We start from the raw sequence: 13,088 nt of genomic DNA on the forward strand, positions 1-13,088 counted from the left end.
TATATGAAGTAAAAAGTATTTTTTCATGACTAACTTCTGAGCTCCTCTTCCCCTTGTTTTTCTTCTTAAATGTAAGGCTGACATCACATGTTGGGCTCTATGAAGCTTTCCATTCTTTCGGCAACTTTGGTGTTGATATTGATGGCACTTTCTATCTTTCTCAAATACTATTGCTGTGTGAGGAGAGCTTCATAACTCCCCAGCCAGACCTGAGGATCCACTGACAGCTGATGGCTGCTGAGAGCCAGTTCTTTCTTTCTTTCTTTCTTTCCTTTTCTTTTTTGTTTTTCTTTTTTCAAAACAGAGTGTCACTATGTAGTTCTGGATATCCTGGAATTCACTCTGTATACCAGGTTGGCCTTGAACTCACAGAGATCTGCTGTTTCTGCCTTCCAAGTGCTGGGATGAAAGGCATGCACCACTACTGCCCAGCTATGAGAGTCAGTACATACATACATACATACACACACACACACACACACACACACACACACACACACACAGATATATCATATATGTTTATATGACCTCCAGGGGTGGCTTCATATATGAACTGATAGAACAATATATGGACTGATAGAACAATTGGATTCAATGGTTTATAATAAAAAAAGATGACATGACATTGAGAAGGAATTGAAGGCTGAGGAATGGATCTGGAAGGAGTTTGGGAGAAGAGTGCTGTGTGACTGATTAAACTACATTGTAAACATTCTCAAATAATTAAAAAATTATATTAGAAATACTATTGCTCTTATGTTTGCTTCTTGGGATTCATGCAGAGCCTGTCATCACAGTAGAGATATAATTAAAAATTAGCTTTAAAAAACCCACATTTCCCCATTTTCCCATGCTTCTCTCACCTAGAGTCCCAATAGGGATGTCCTCACATCTGTCCCACTTCCCTGGTAAGTGAAGACTTTCATGGGACATACCCCTTGGGCTAGTATGCAGATATAAGTGAGTATATACCATTTGACTCTTTCTGCTTCTGGGTGAACTCACTCATTATGATCATTTCTAGTTCAACCCATTTGTCCACAAATTTTGGGAATTCCTTGTTTTTAATAGCTGAGTAGTGTTCCATAGTGTAAATGTAACACAGTTTCTTTATCCATTCTTCTACTGCACCCAGAGGAAGGATAGCAGGCTACCAAGAAGAGACTTGATACTCTATGAGCATATACAGGGGGAGGAAGTCCCCCTCAGCCACAGTCATAGGGGAGGGGAGTAAGGGGAAATGGGAGGGAGAGAGGAATGGGAGGATACAAGGGATGGGATAACAAGTGAGATGTAATATGAATAAATTAATAAAATATATTAAAAAAGAAAAAACCCACATTTTTCTGAGTTTCTTATTCAAGTATTATTTCTAAGATAATTTGTTTTTTATGTATGTTGGTAGTCACATATTAATCTAATTAATAGATTGGTTCATTTTTGTGAATTTTAAAGCTTTCCAGGAACAGCTTCCTACATTTGAACAATTTCCTCTTTTTCAATGTAAGTGCTAAGACAATGAATGCTTGGAGAAACAAGCTTTTATATATGTGTAAGATGAACTCTAAGTATACTGTTCAAGAGTTAAAGATTTGGTGAGAGTGATTTTAATAGTCCTTTTGTTCCAAGTTCATTAATGAAGCACAGCTCCATTGGAATTAATTATTTTTCAGGTACTGAAATATGGGCCAAAGTTTACTTGTCCGTCAAGTTGTGTTTCATACAACTTACATCCCATTTTAAGCAAAACTTCTTTTTAGACAGCAATAGAAAGCTAAGTCTCTATCACATATACTTCCTTTTTAACAATGGAAACACAGGAGCACAAAGTGTTTAGCGTTGTGAATAGTTCTTTACTAAGAAAGTATTTTATTTTCGTGTGCAGGAACATAACACATGGGCATGATGAGCCACGAAGCACAGCTCCCTCTGAAGTTAACTTACGTTTTCAGACTTTTCATCTTGTTTTAATGTGTTGACTGCAACAATGAATACTTAAATAATTGGATCTTTTTAGCTTTTCTCTTTCCCAGTGAAGACAAAACACTTTCATTTATGTCATATTTCAGACAACACAGATAACATGGTTACGAAAATAGCAAATGACCATTATGGTTAGGTCTATCTCAAATGTAGTCAAGATGCCAGGCTGTCTGTGGAGCCTGCAGTTGTTTTTCTAAAAACAGTTTCTTAGATATTTTTCTGAATGCTAAAAAAATGGATTTTTTTTTTTTGGACACAAGTCAGTGTGCCTTTGAAAGATTGCTGTAGGTGAGGGAGAAATTTATGTTGCCCGTGATCCTTATCAAGCACCATCGCGCTCTGCAGCTTCGCGTGGGGTCTCTGTGAACATCAGATGTGACAGAATTCGAATACCATGATTTAGAAAAGGAAAGAAAAGAAAAAACGAGAAAAGTATCAAAGTAGAAAAGAAACAAAAGGTTGATCTGTCAAGTAAATAAACCTGGCTTCTACAAAAGCCACAAGATCAAGTTGGACTATGTGTGAGTTAGAATAGATTAAACCAAATCCACATGTTTGAATAAGTGTCATATGGCCTGCCCTTTTCCTGTTTGCCTTATCACTTTCCATGTAACAAAACAGGTGTTAAAGGCTCATCTTTCCACCTACAACACTTAGGATTTCCTCCTTGGACATAGTGCACAAGATTGTGCTTCTTGTATGGTGAGAGTACACTAGGAGTGCTCCTCCTCCTTTGCACTTTTTCTGAACTCAAGTTGAGATCATAGTCCTTATAACCCTTGGATTTACTGGTAACCTTTGTTTCTTGCTGTTGTTAGTTGCTAGAAGAGTTACGTTTGCACCATATGTCTATGCTAGTTCTGGCTGATGGGATCGATGCCGTTGATGAATGATGAGCTGAGTGAGGAAAAGAATTTCTGTGTGGCTTTGCCTGTCCATTGAATGGAAAGAATGCATAGGAGATGTAGAGAGAGAGAGAGGAAAACAAATTAGTCAGCTCCTGTGTCAGAAATGGTTGTTAGAAATTAGGGAGGATGGTGGTTCAGCTTGGAAGACATGGGCATATAAAAGCATGGAATGCTTACAGTCCAAATTATCCTCGAATGATAGAGATGGAAGTAAACATTTATTACCATCTCGTCAAGTGTAGCATAACTTGCACTCGTATTTTATTGTGAGGAATGGAGGAATGTGGAGGTGTGCACAGACCTGGAGACAGCTGTTTGTAGTATTGCATACAGGCTAGCAGTCATTGGAGACAGAGGAGGCAAGCCTGAAGATTAGGTTGGACGAGGGCAATTCTTCATGCACAGCTTTTGCCAATTCTAATTTGCTTTGAAATAAAAATCATGGGATACCAAAGTCAAAGGAGGGAAAGAAAGTCATCCCAGAAGGCATGGTGTCACCATCCAGGACAATGTCAGGCGAGGTTCCACTTCCTCACTCGAGTCCAAAAGTGCTGGTTTCTTCTACTGCTGTTAATAGCTTCTCATACAACATGGAATATGAGGGATATGGCGGGAGATCCAATCGGTTAAAGCATGTATGTGCCCTGAATGGGGGAGAAAATACTGGTGAAGGGTATTTTAAGGACTCTTTCTGGTTACATCAAGGGGGACTTCAAAGGGGACTCGAAAGTGAGCCAGACAATGATTTAGGACAATTATTAAACACTAAACATGACAAACCTTGGGCACTGAGGCACTACAAGTTTAGGAAATTGAAGAACTAGAAACAGTTAATTGTAAGTAAACTACACTACACTATAACCACCATAGCAAACCAATGGTCAACTCTATGCTATTACCCTGATTTGAAATTTAAATAAATAATATGAAGGAGGCAGAGAAGTCATTAGTGCTAATGGATCATTCTTAAGCACCCTTGCCTAGCTCTGAGTTCTGGGCCTTGTTAAACCAAGTATCTACTTTGAAGAGCCAATAATGTTCTGTAATCCTGAGATCCAGTTCTCCATGCCAGGTGTGCTCCGGAAACAAGCTTAACTCCTCTACGCCATGGAACACAGAGTAGCTGAAGCTGAAGCGTGCCACTCCTGGGAACATCTGAGCTTATGAGACACTCCCCACCCCAAGCCTGGGGAATCTCCACACCGTTGCCATCCCTGTAGCCATGCGCATACTGGGTTCCATTCTGCAGGTGCACACTTGGCAGTGTATGTTCTAGACTAGCAATGACCTTCCTCTTACACAGATAACATACGGTATAGAAAACACCCACATGGATATTCAGTAGTGAGTGGAGGAGGCATACATAACCACACAGATTCTTCCCCGGGAGCTGTTTCCTGCCAGGAACTCTTTGTTTCTATGGAAACTTGATGCTGGTCTTTTGACAAAGCAGGGAGAAGAGTGTATTGGTATATCTGGAAGTTGATTGGTACAGCTGCATGTTAATTGTGTAGCAATTTTTTTCTGAAACAAAACATTCTATCTTGGAGGGAAGTTAATATCTGAGCTGGGGAAACTCACAGGGCTCCACCCTGGACAAAGAACTGTATGTAACTAAGGACTGCTGGGAAAAGGAGAATTAGTCTTCCCAGGGGATGTATCTTCTAATTGATTATCTAATATCAGTAGTTGTCCTTGAAATCATGTATAGACAAGAAGCAACACTAGATGAACTCAGGAGGATGTGTGTGTGTGTGTGTGTGTGTGTGTGTGTAACAGTAAAAAAAAAAAAGAGGTCATGAATCTGTGAGAGAGAGGGATAGGACATGAGGGGTGGTTGGAGAAAGAAAAGGGAAAGAGAAAAGTGATGTAATAATATTTTAATTAGGGCCAGAGAGATGGCTCTGTGGTTGAAAGCATTGACTGCTCTTCCAAAGGTCCTGAGTTCAATTTCCAGCAACCACATGGTGGCTCACAACCTTCTATATGCCCTCTTCTTGCATGCAGGCTTGCATGCTGATAGAGCACTCATGTACATAAAATAGATAAAATATTTAAAAATAATATTGTAATTAAAAGTAAAATTAAAATTCTAAAGGGAGATTATACATTCGTTCCTGAGGGAAACTCTTTAAAACTTAGGAAGCATACACCTCAAAAGCTTTAGGAACTTTGTTGCAGTATATTTGATCCAAAGTGATCCTTGAGATTGTGAACTGTAAGAACCTATATTTGATCCCACTGTGATCCTGAGATTGTGAACTGTAAAAACCTGACTTTTGTTTGGCATGGTTGAGCCCTAACACACACCTTTAATCCAAGAACTTTCTGTTTATTGTAAACAGGTGATTAAGGTGTTGTTCAGTCAGCCTTACACATATCATTAGTCCAAGAACTATCTGAACACAGGATTTAATAAAGTTCACCCTAGATCAAGGGGCAGAACAAGAAACCAGCTGACATGAATTAAAGAGTAGGAGGGAGTTTGAGTTGAAGGGTGTTTAAGACAGCACGGAGAAATAGAAGAGGTCTTTGGCACATTTAGCTCTTGAGTTTTATTTACTCTTGGAATTTTAACTTTAGCTTTTAGCTCATTTAGCTCTTGAGCTCATTAGCCCCTTGACCTTTGGCTTTTTGGGTCTTGAGCTAGCAAGCCTTTGGCCTTGGATTTTTTGCCCTGTTCCACCTGGGCTGTCTGCTGAGCTAGTGAGCCTTTCGGGCCTTCTCCACTGGGATATGAGTTGAATAGGTGGTTCAGCAAGGTGCGTTCTCTGCTTCTCTGAGCTAACAGGTTTTTCACCACAACATCTGGCTCTTGAGACTTTATTGGTAAAATAGAACAATTTGGGATTTTCTATTAAAACAACAGAACTCCCTGAAATAGATGCATAGAAGCAGTAAGGGCTACTAAGAGATGCTCTCAGATCAGCCAAGATGCCAAGAAGAAGTTCATACTAACTAAGGTAGCTGGGACAGACAATTTCTATCTTATTGAGCTGCATGCTGATAGTAAATTCCACATTTCCAGCTTTGGTGAGCCATTCTGAGGTAGGTTTTAGATGATGTAGCTGTCATTCCTGCTCCTATAAGTAACCTTTCACACATATGCCTCTAAGTATCTCCAATAAAATCCATTGGTTCACAAAGTTGAACTTTGATAGTATCATTACTTTAGCCTGTTGTCAGTTCCCTGTTTTGGGTTGAACAGACATTTGGTCAGGTCTCCTCAGGAACAGAGTCATTCAGCACTCATCATCATAAGAATTGTCATCAGGAAAGCAAAAAATCTGGGAAAATTTTATGAAAACCATACTTTATTAAACCTTTCAACTATATGGATTTAGCAAAGGTATTTTGGTGCTGCTATAGTTTGTATATAGCATGTTTCCCAAAGGCCTAAGTATCAAAGACTTTATTTCAGCAGTGATGCCATTGAGAAGCAATAAGACCTTTAAGATGTGGAGTCTAGTTGGAAGCTAGGTCACTAGGGGCATTTCCTCAAACAGACTCTTAGCTATTTCTCTCTTTTTTCTCTTCTCTCTCTCTCCTCTTCCATTCTTCTTCCTGCCCTAACCCCCCTCTCCCAAGCATGATGTAAGTGGGATTTTCCCCATCACACTTCCTATTATGGTATACTATATACATCTCATAGACCCAAAGCAACAGAACCAGTCAGTCATGACTGAAACCTCTAAATCAGGCAAAATACTTTTTCCCCTTAAGTTAATTTATCTGAGAATTTAATGCAGCAATGGCCAGGTAGCGACAGATCTGTATCAAATATATATGCTTTCTAATTAGAAGATATAAGAAGATGATACTAGAAGCCTGTCTTAGGTACTGTGGGGGGGGGGCAGTCATTCTAAGACCCCCGAACTCATAGTAAGAGCTACTCCATCCTGGCTATAAAACCTTTTCCAGTAAGACTACTGGTAAGATCAGATAAAGGCCAGCTGCCCCTGAGGCCACCCTGTTCTGGGAACAGCAGCTTCAAGAGCTGTTCCCTTGACTAACCAGACCCTTTACAACTTCTCTCTTTCTGGAACTTTCCCCCTTCTGTGGTTAGAGCAGCTGTAAAAGGTGATAACTGTTGGAGCATTTTACAGTTGGGTATCCGTAGCGACCTTGCTTACCCAAATACCCTTGCCCCAGTGACCCGCACCCCTCCTTGTCCCCCTTCCCCTCCATTTCTAGGGTTTCCCGTTGACTGTTCCGCAGGTCAGGACAGTACTGTTCAATTGACACCATGATCAAAGTAACTCTTACAGGAGAAGGCACTTAATTGGGGGGTTGCTTTCAGTTTTAGAGGGCTAGCCCATGACCATCACAACAGGAAGCCCACAGGCAGGGCACTGGAGCAGTAGCTGAGAGCTTTACATCCTGATCTGCAGGCAGCAGGCAGAGACAGAGAGCGCAATGCCAGGCCCATTCCAGTGACAACTTCCACACTCCTAATCATTTCCAGACAGTTCTACCAATTAGGGAGCAAACATTCAAACAGACAAACTAATGAGAGTCATTCTCATTCAATCCACCATAAAATCCATATTTTCTTACGCTTATCAAAGCAGTATTTATTACTAGAGTGCCTTCCCAGAAGTAGTTCTAGTGATGCTATTTTATTAATCAAGACTATGCTACCCAGGGTAGAGTAACAAGGACCATGGAAGTCTTGGCTTTGAACCTCATGATGTGGGAAATTTAAACTGCCTTTTTATGACTTTATAACACATAACTTTTTGATAGAGTACTGTGTAGAAATCACCATAGAGATCCAGGGGTGTACATGTCCCATCTCACATTTTTAAAAACTTACCGGAAAAATATAAACAAATACCAAACTAACCTATGAAGTGTCATAGGCTATAGATGTACGCTAATATGTTGGGTGGTTTCTCTGGCTTCCAGCATTTTACAGTCATGACCTTGCCTCCCTCATTCTCTATGGTAGATATTCCTCTAAAGGAATTTAAGCTGAGTTTTCATGGATTGGGCAGTTTCCCATTACTGGCACATGGATATTATAGCCCAAATATGATCAACAATGAAAACTTCACTAAGAATCTTGTCTCAATCTAAGCCTTAGAGACACTTTACTTAATCTTTAACTAGTAACGCAAACAGCAAGTGATAAACAAAAACTCTATCTTAAAAGGCGATCACCCAAACTCGATTAGAAAAGCACATTTTTCCTCGGCAGCAAGTTCATGAAGGTTGGCAGGAGCTTTGTACCTGGGAAGAGACGTGATTTTCCCCCATTTCTCTATGCAGAAACGTCGAAGCCCATTGCTTCCCCGCAAAGCTGCAAAGCCTTCGTAGGGCACGCTTGATGTTCCTGTCACAAACTGAAGCAATCGCAGTCTCTGCTCATTATTGAAGCGTTCCACCGCAGCCCAGAACCAGCGGATCACAAGATGGCCATCATGATAACCTGGTTTTAAAAAAAGAGGTGGGTCTGTCCCAGTCCCTTGCTGAGTGAAGACTCTCAGAGGACATCCCTGTTGGGCTAGTGTCCAATTCTAAGTGAATATATACTATGTGTATCTTTCTGGGATTGAGTTAACTCACCCAGGATGATCATTTCTAGTTCCATCCATTTGCCTGCAAATTTCAAGATTTTCTTGTGTTTAATAGCAGATGAGAGGGGTATGGGAGAATGGAGAAATAGAAGGACCCAGAGGGTCCTGGAACCCTACAAGAAGACCATTAAGACTGGTGGATCTGGGTCCAGGGGGCCTGCACAAACTACTGTACCAACCAAGGACAATGCATGCAGTAATCCTAGACCCCCTGTTCAGATCTAGCCAATGGATAGTGCATTCTCCACAGTTGTGTGGAGAGCTGGGACTGCCTCTGACATGAACTCTGGTGCCCCCAACTTGACCTCTTCTTTTGGTGGGGAGGCCTTGTGCCTCTCAGAGGAAGGGGAAGCAAGCAGATGAGAACCAATAGGCTGCGATGATATGGTGGGGGAGGAGAATAGGGTAAAAGAGGGAGGGAGGGGGGAATGGGAAGATACAAGAGAGGGGCTAACAATTGGGATGTAATCTGAATAAATTATTTTTTTAAAAAGGTAGAGGTGGGGAGAAATGAGGAAGGGACAGATATGTTAGCTGTGCAGTATCAGATCTTTTGGTTTTGCTGATAATGGCAAGACTAAACAAATTTACAAAGCTTGGTCAAGTTTTAAAACAAGCAGATTTATATAATAGCTCTTTTACAAAACTGGGTGTTTGAGAGGTTTCCTCTGAGGTGTTTTCTTTTTATTTAAACAATTGGAATTAAAGTTGAAATATCTCAGCCTTATATGAACATAAGTAAGGAACCAAGGGGTTCAACCAAGGCAGACTATCTATGTTTTCTTTGTTCTGATGTTTTAGCTCTGGGAAATGATATGACAAAGGAAAGTCTAGGACATAAGAAGAGATAGAGGCAACATGCAAGCCTGGCTGGAGGAGACAGGTTCCCAGCAGCCATGACTGCCCCAACAGAAAAGCCTGTATCCACCATACCACTGGGGTGCTTTAAGGCACCATTGAAGAGGCTAAACTTGTGAGAAACAATTTAGAGGCATGATCACCACTCATCACAAAGGTAAGAGGCATTCACAGAGAGGGGAGGTATATGTGGGTGGAGACTGAGAAAGCTTTGTGAAGCAAGCAAGGTTGGCAAGGGCAGCGTTTGTGTAGTAGAGCAATGAGAATGAGGAAAACAGCTAATACAGATGGGTCTCTGTAGAGGCTGGGCCAGGGGCATGTTGGGATATTCAGAGTCTTCCTGGTTCAACAGAAGCATTTATGCTGAATACACAAGCCAGCAATTCTCTCAACACATCTGCATAGAAGTTTCAAGAGGGGTTTTCAGTTGAGTGGCTGAAAGAGGCTGGGTTTCTGTCCCCTTGTTTTTCCCCTTCTGTTATATTGGTTGGGATTTCTCTGTAATATTTTACCTAAAAGAGGGCTTTGAGGCTAAACTACTGAAAAAGTCTTCTGTGAGACAGGCGTGGTGGCACACACCATTAATCCTAGCATGGCAGGGAGGCAGAGACAGGTGGATCACTATAAGTTCAAGACCAGCCTGGTCTTTAAAATGTGTCTAGGACAGCCAAGGTTATACAGTCTTAAACAAAACAAAACAAAAGTCTTTTGTGAGTAATAATAAGGCTTTGGGGAAAGATGGTGTCCTGATCTGATAAAAATGATGCTCGCTAAGTCTACTTATGTATACATATCCTGAATAAATGATTTCTTATACCAATACCATATTGAAATGCTATTTTGGACATATTAAGTTTTTTGTTTTGTTTTGTTTTTTGAGACAGGGTTTCCTGTGTAGCCTTGGCTGTCCTAGATTGGCTTTGTAGACCAGGCTGGCCTTGAACTCACAGCGATCCATCTTCCTTCTGCCTCTGCCTGCTGAATGTTGGGATTAAAGGTGTGTGCCACCACAACTGGCTTTGGACATGTTAAATTTAATGCATAAATTATAGTTGCTTGTTTGTACTTGGGTATTAGAAAAATTAGTTAGTGTCAGGTGTATAGTTGCTTGTTTGTACTTGGGTATTAGAAAAATTAGTTAGTGTCAGGTGTGGTGGCACATGCAAAACTAAGAAGGCAGAGGCAGGTGGATCTTTGTGAGTTTGAGACCAGCTTGGTCTACACAGTTCCAGGCCAGCCAAGGTTAGACAGAGGAACTCTATCTCAATAAATAAGTAAGAAAATAAATTCAAACATAAGCATGAGGTTCATGTTCTATTTTTACTTTGGACTGCTAGTCTAAAAGGTCAAATGTAGTCAACATGAACTATTCATATTGTAAGAATCACAATCTTTATCAGTGAGAAATGGCAGATAGGATATACACAAAGGTGAGAGATTTAACATTTGATTCATATTGATGTAGAACAAAGGAAAGCTCACAATGACCCACAGTAAATGAGAGAAAGAGAGAGAGAGAGAGAGAGAGAGAGAGAGAGAGAGAGAGAGAGAGAGAGAGAGAGAGAGAGCCAGCCCTTGTGGAAGCAAAAGTGGACTGAGGCAAAGAAGGATAACATTGCACAGGAAGTAAGAGACATTTCTCTGACACGGGACATGTGCAGGCTACTCCAGAGCTCACATATATGTGTGTGGAATGTGGACCTTTCCACGCCACACCAGGGATCACTGTTGCCTGACAAGAAGGTCAGTCACACGTTGGCTAAGTAACTATTTTGAACTGAAGTAAGGTCAAGTCTTTGGAGGCATTAAAAAGTGGTAAACTGGGTTCAGGATGTTCTTTAGTGGAATAGCATTTGCTGAGAAAGCCCTGGGCCTTAAGTTTAATCCCACCATTGTTAATAACAGTGACAACTCTAGTGAATGGCGTGATGGACTACTACTGAGCTATACAAAGGGATGAAATACTAAAACAAGCCAGATCATGGATAGAGCTCAAAAAAGTATGTTAAGTCAAAGAAGGCAGGCACAGGGACCATGTTATGTCTGATAATATATATGGCATTTCTAGAATCAGTAAGTCAGGATAGAGATTTATGGTTGCCAGGCATTTGGAAGCTGGGAACAAGAGGTGGAGAAGACCCGCTTGATGGGTATAAGCCTTTCTTTAGATGATGGAACTATTTTAAAACCTGGCAGAGGTTATTGTTAAATAAACTTTTGAATGTACTAAATAGTATTGAATTGTTTATTTTAGGATGGCCAATTTTATCAATGACTTTTCTTGAAAATGTGTTATCAAAAGTGCTGCTAGTCTCACCTCCTCGATACTCAGTGTTGTTCCTCCAGTCGTTCAGGTCGATTTCGGCAGTACCAGCGATCACAAGCTCCAGCTCCCTAGCATCAAACACCGAGACGAGCCTGGAGTCTACGACCTGGAAGACAGCGGTGGCGGCAGCACACAGGCAGGTTATAGTCACAGTTACAATTGTTGCCCATCAGACTTGGAAATTAATTATCATTTATAAACTGCTCTTTTCAACATGCAGTCACTTTAAAATTCAAAATGGTAGCAGAGGCCTGAATACTATGTCTCTCATCCTACTTGCATGCTATAATCTTTATCCCCAGCTCTGGAGCTTTGAACGATGTGCATCATAATCTTGAAATAATTTTTTAAAAGAGAGGCAACTAGACCACAAGGCATTGGGAAAGGCCTGTTTCCCCGAGAGATCTTTGTTCTTCCCACTGAGTTGAGGCAAGAAGCTGCCACCTGTGAAGCTGCGAGTCCTTACCAGACTCTGGGCCTGCCAATGCCTTGATACTGGACTTCCCAGCCTCTAAGATGATGAGACATCGAATCCTGATGCTCAAAAGATGCCCAGGGTGTGCTGTGTAGTATAGAAGGCCCATAGAGGTCACTGAGTCATTGTAGAATATGGTCTTTCATGGGCTTCTTACCACTCCAGATCCTTCCCGAGAGTGACTTTGCAAACAGTCCTGACGATTCTCTGAAGCCAAGTTTAAGTTTGCAAGTTACACGACCTGTCTTTCCCGTGGCATTATTATGCCTCTCTCTTACATTCTTCTCCCTGTTTCCTCTCTGTGCCCTGTTTTCTTACTGTCTTCTCTAGGTTTGGGAAGGGCTGTGGGTTAGAGCTCTGTGCTATGGCTTCACACACTCTACCAGATGTGCTTTTGGGTCAACTGAATGTTGGCCCAAAGTGCTGCCTGCTTTGGGCCAACTAGCAGTGGGCAGTGGGCAATAAAGTAGAAGATAACTTCCAGACTGAATTTCTAAATTGAAGTATAAAGGCATCATTTTGGGGCATGGGAGGTCTAGCAGCTGTCTCTGCCTTCTCAATTTACTGCTCAGCATGACGAGGTAGCAGAGATCTGTGACAAAACAGACACCAGCAGGGGTGGCTAGCACTCTCCAGTGCCTCCGCTTGGCCTGTTGATGTTGTTGCTGTTGCCGATTTGTTACAGTGGACTGGCAGAAACATGACGTCCACCTAGTTACACAAGAACACTGGACTCTTCCTCAGCTAATACAACAGGGCCAAGGCAATGACGATTTTCTGAGAATATTTTAACTTTGGTCAGGGCTGGTATTCATTCAGAGAGAGAGAGAGATCTGGCCCTTCTTCCCTCCAGTCCAGCTAGATGTGCCACGCCCTCCGGCCGTGAGACTGTAAACCTAGCTCCTGTTCTCTCTCTGTGTTAGGAGCACAGGAGAGGTGCAGGCTCCAGTGGGGAGCAC

The 13,088-nt window shown here is 41.5% G+C and overlaps 1 protein-coding gene across 1 annotated transcript in view; it reads right to left on the reverse strand.

Moving 5' to 3' along the window:
• Positions 1-3,181: 3,181 nt before the first annotated feature.
• Hecw1 (HECT, C2 and WW domain containing E3 ubiquitin protein ligase 1) overlaps positions 3,182-13,088 on the reverse strand; it is a 335,971-nt gene continuing 326,064 nt past the window's right edge. The window contains exons 26-28 of the mRNA XM_051167947.1: positions 11,646-11,760; positions 8,124-8,322; positions 3,182-3,535 (exon numbers count right to left, since the gene is read on the reverse strand). Of these exons, the coding sequence (XP_051023904.1) occupies positions 3,424-3,535; positions 8,124-8,322; positions 11,646-11,760 (426 nt within the window). The 3' untranslated portion in view covers positions 3,182-3,423. The remainder of the gene's footprint in view (positions 3,536-8,123; positions 8,323-11,645; positions 11,761-13,088) is intronic.

The sequence above is a fragment of the Acomys russatus genome, chromosome 3 (genome assembly GCF_903995435.1).
Source record: "Acomys russatus chromosome 3, mAcoRus1.1, whole genome shotgun sequence".
In the NCBI taxonomy this organism is placed as follows: Eukaryota; Metazoa; Chordata; class Mammalia; order Rodentia; family Muridae; genus Acomys; species Acomys russatus.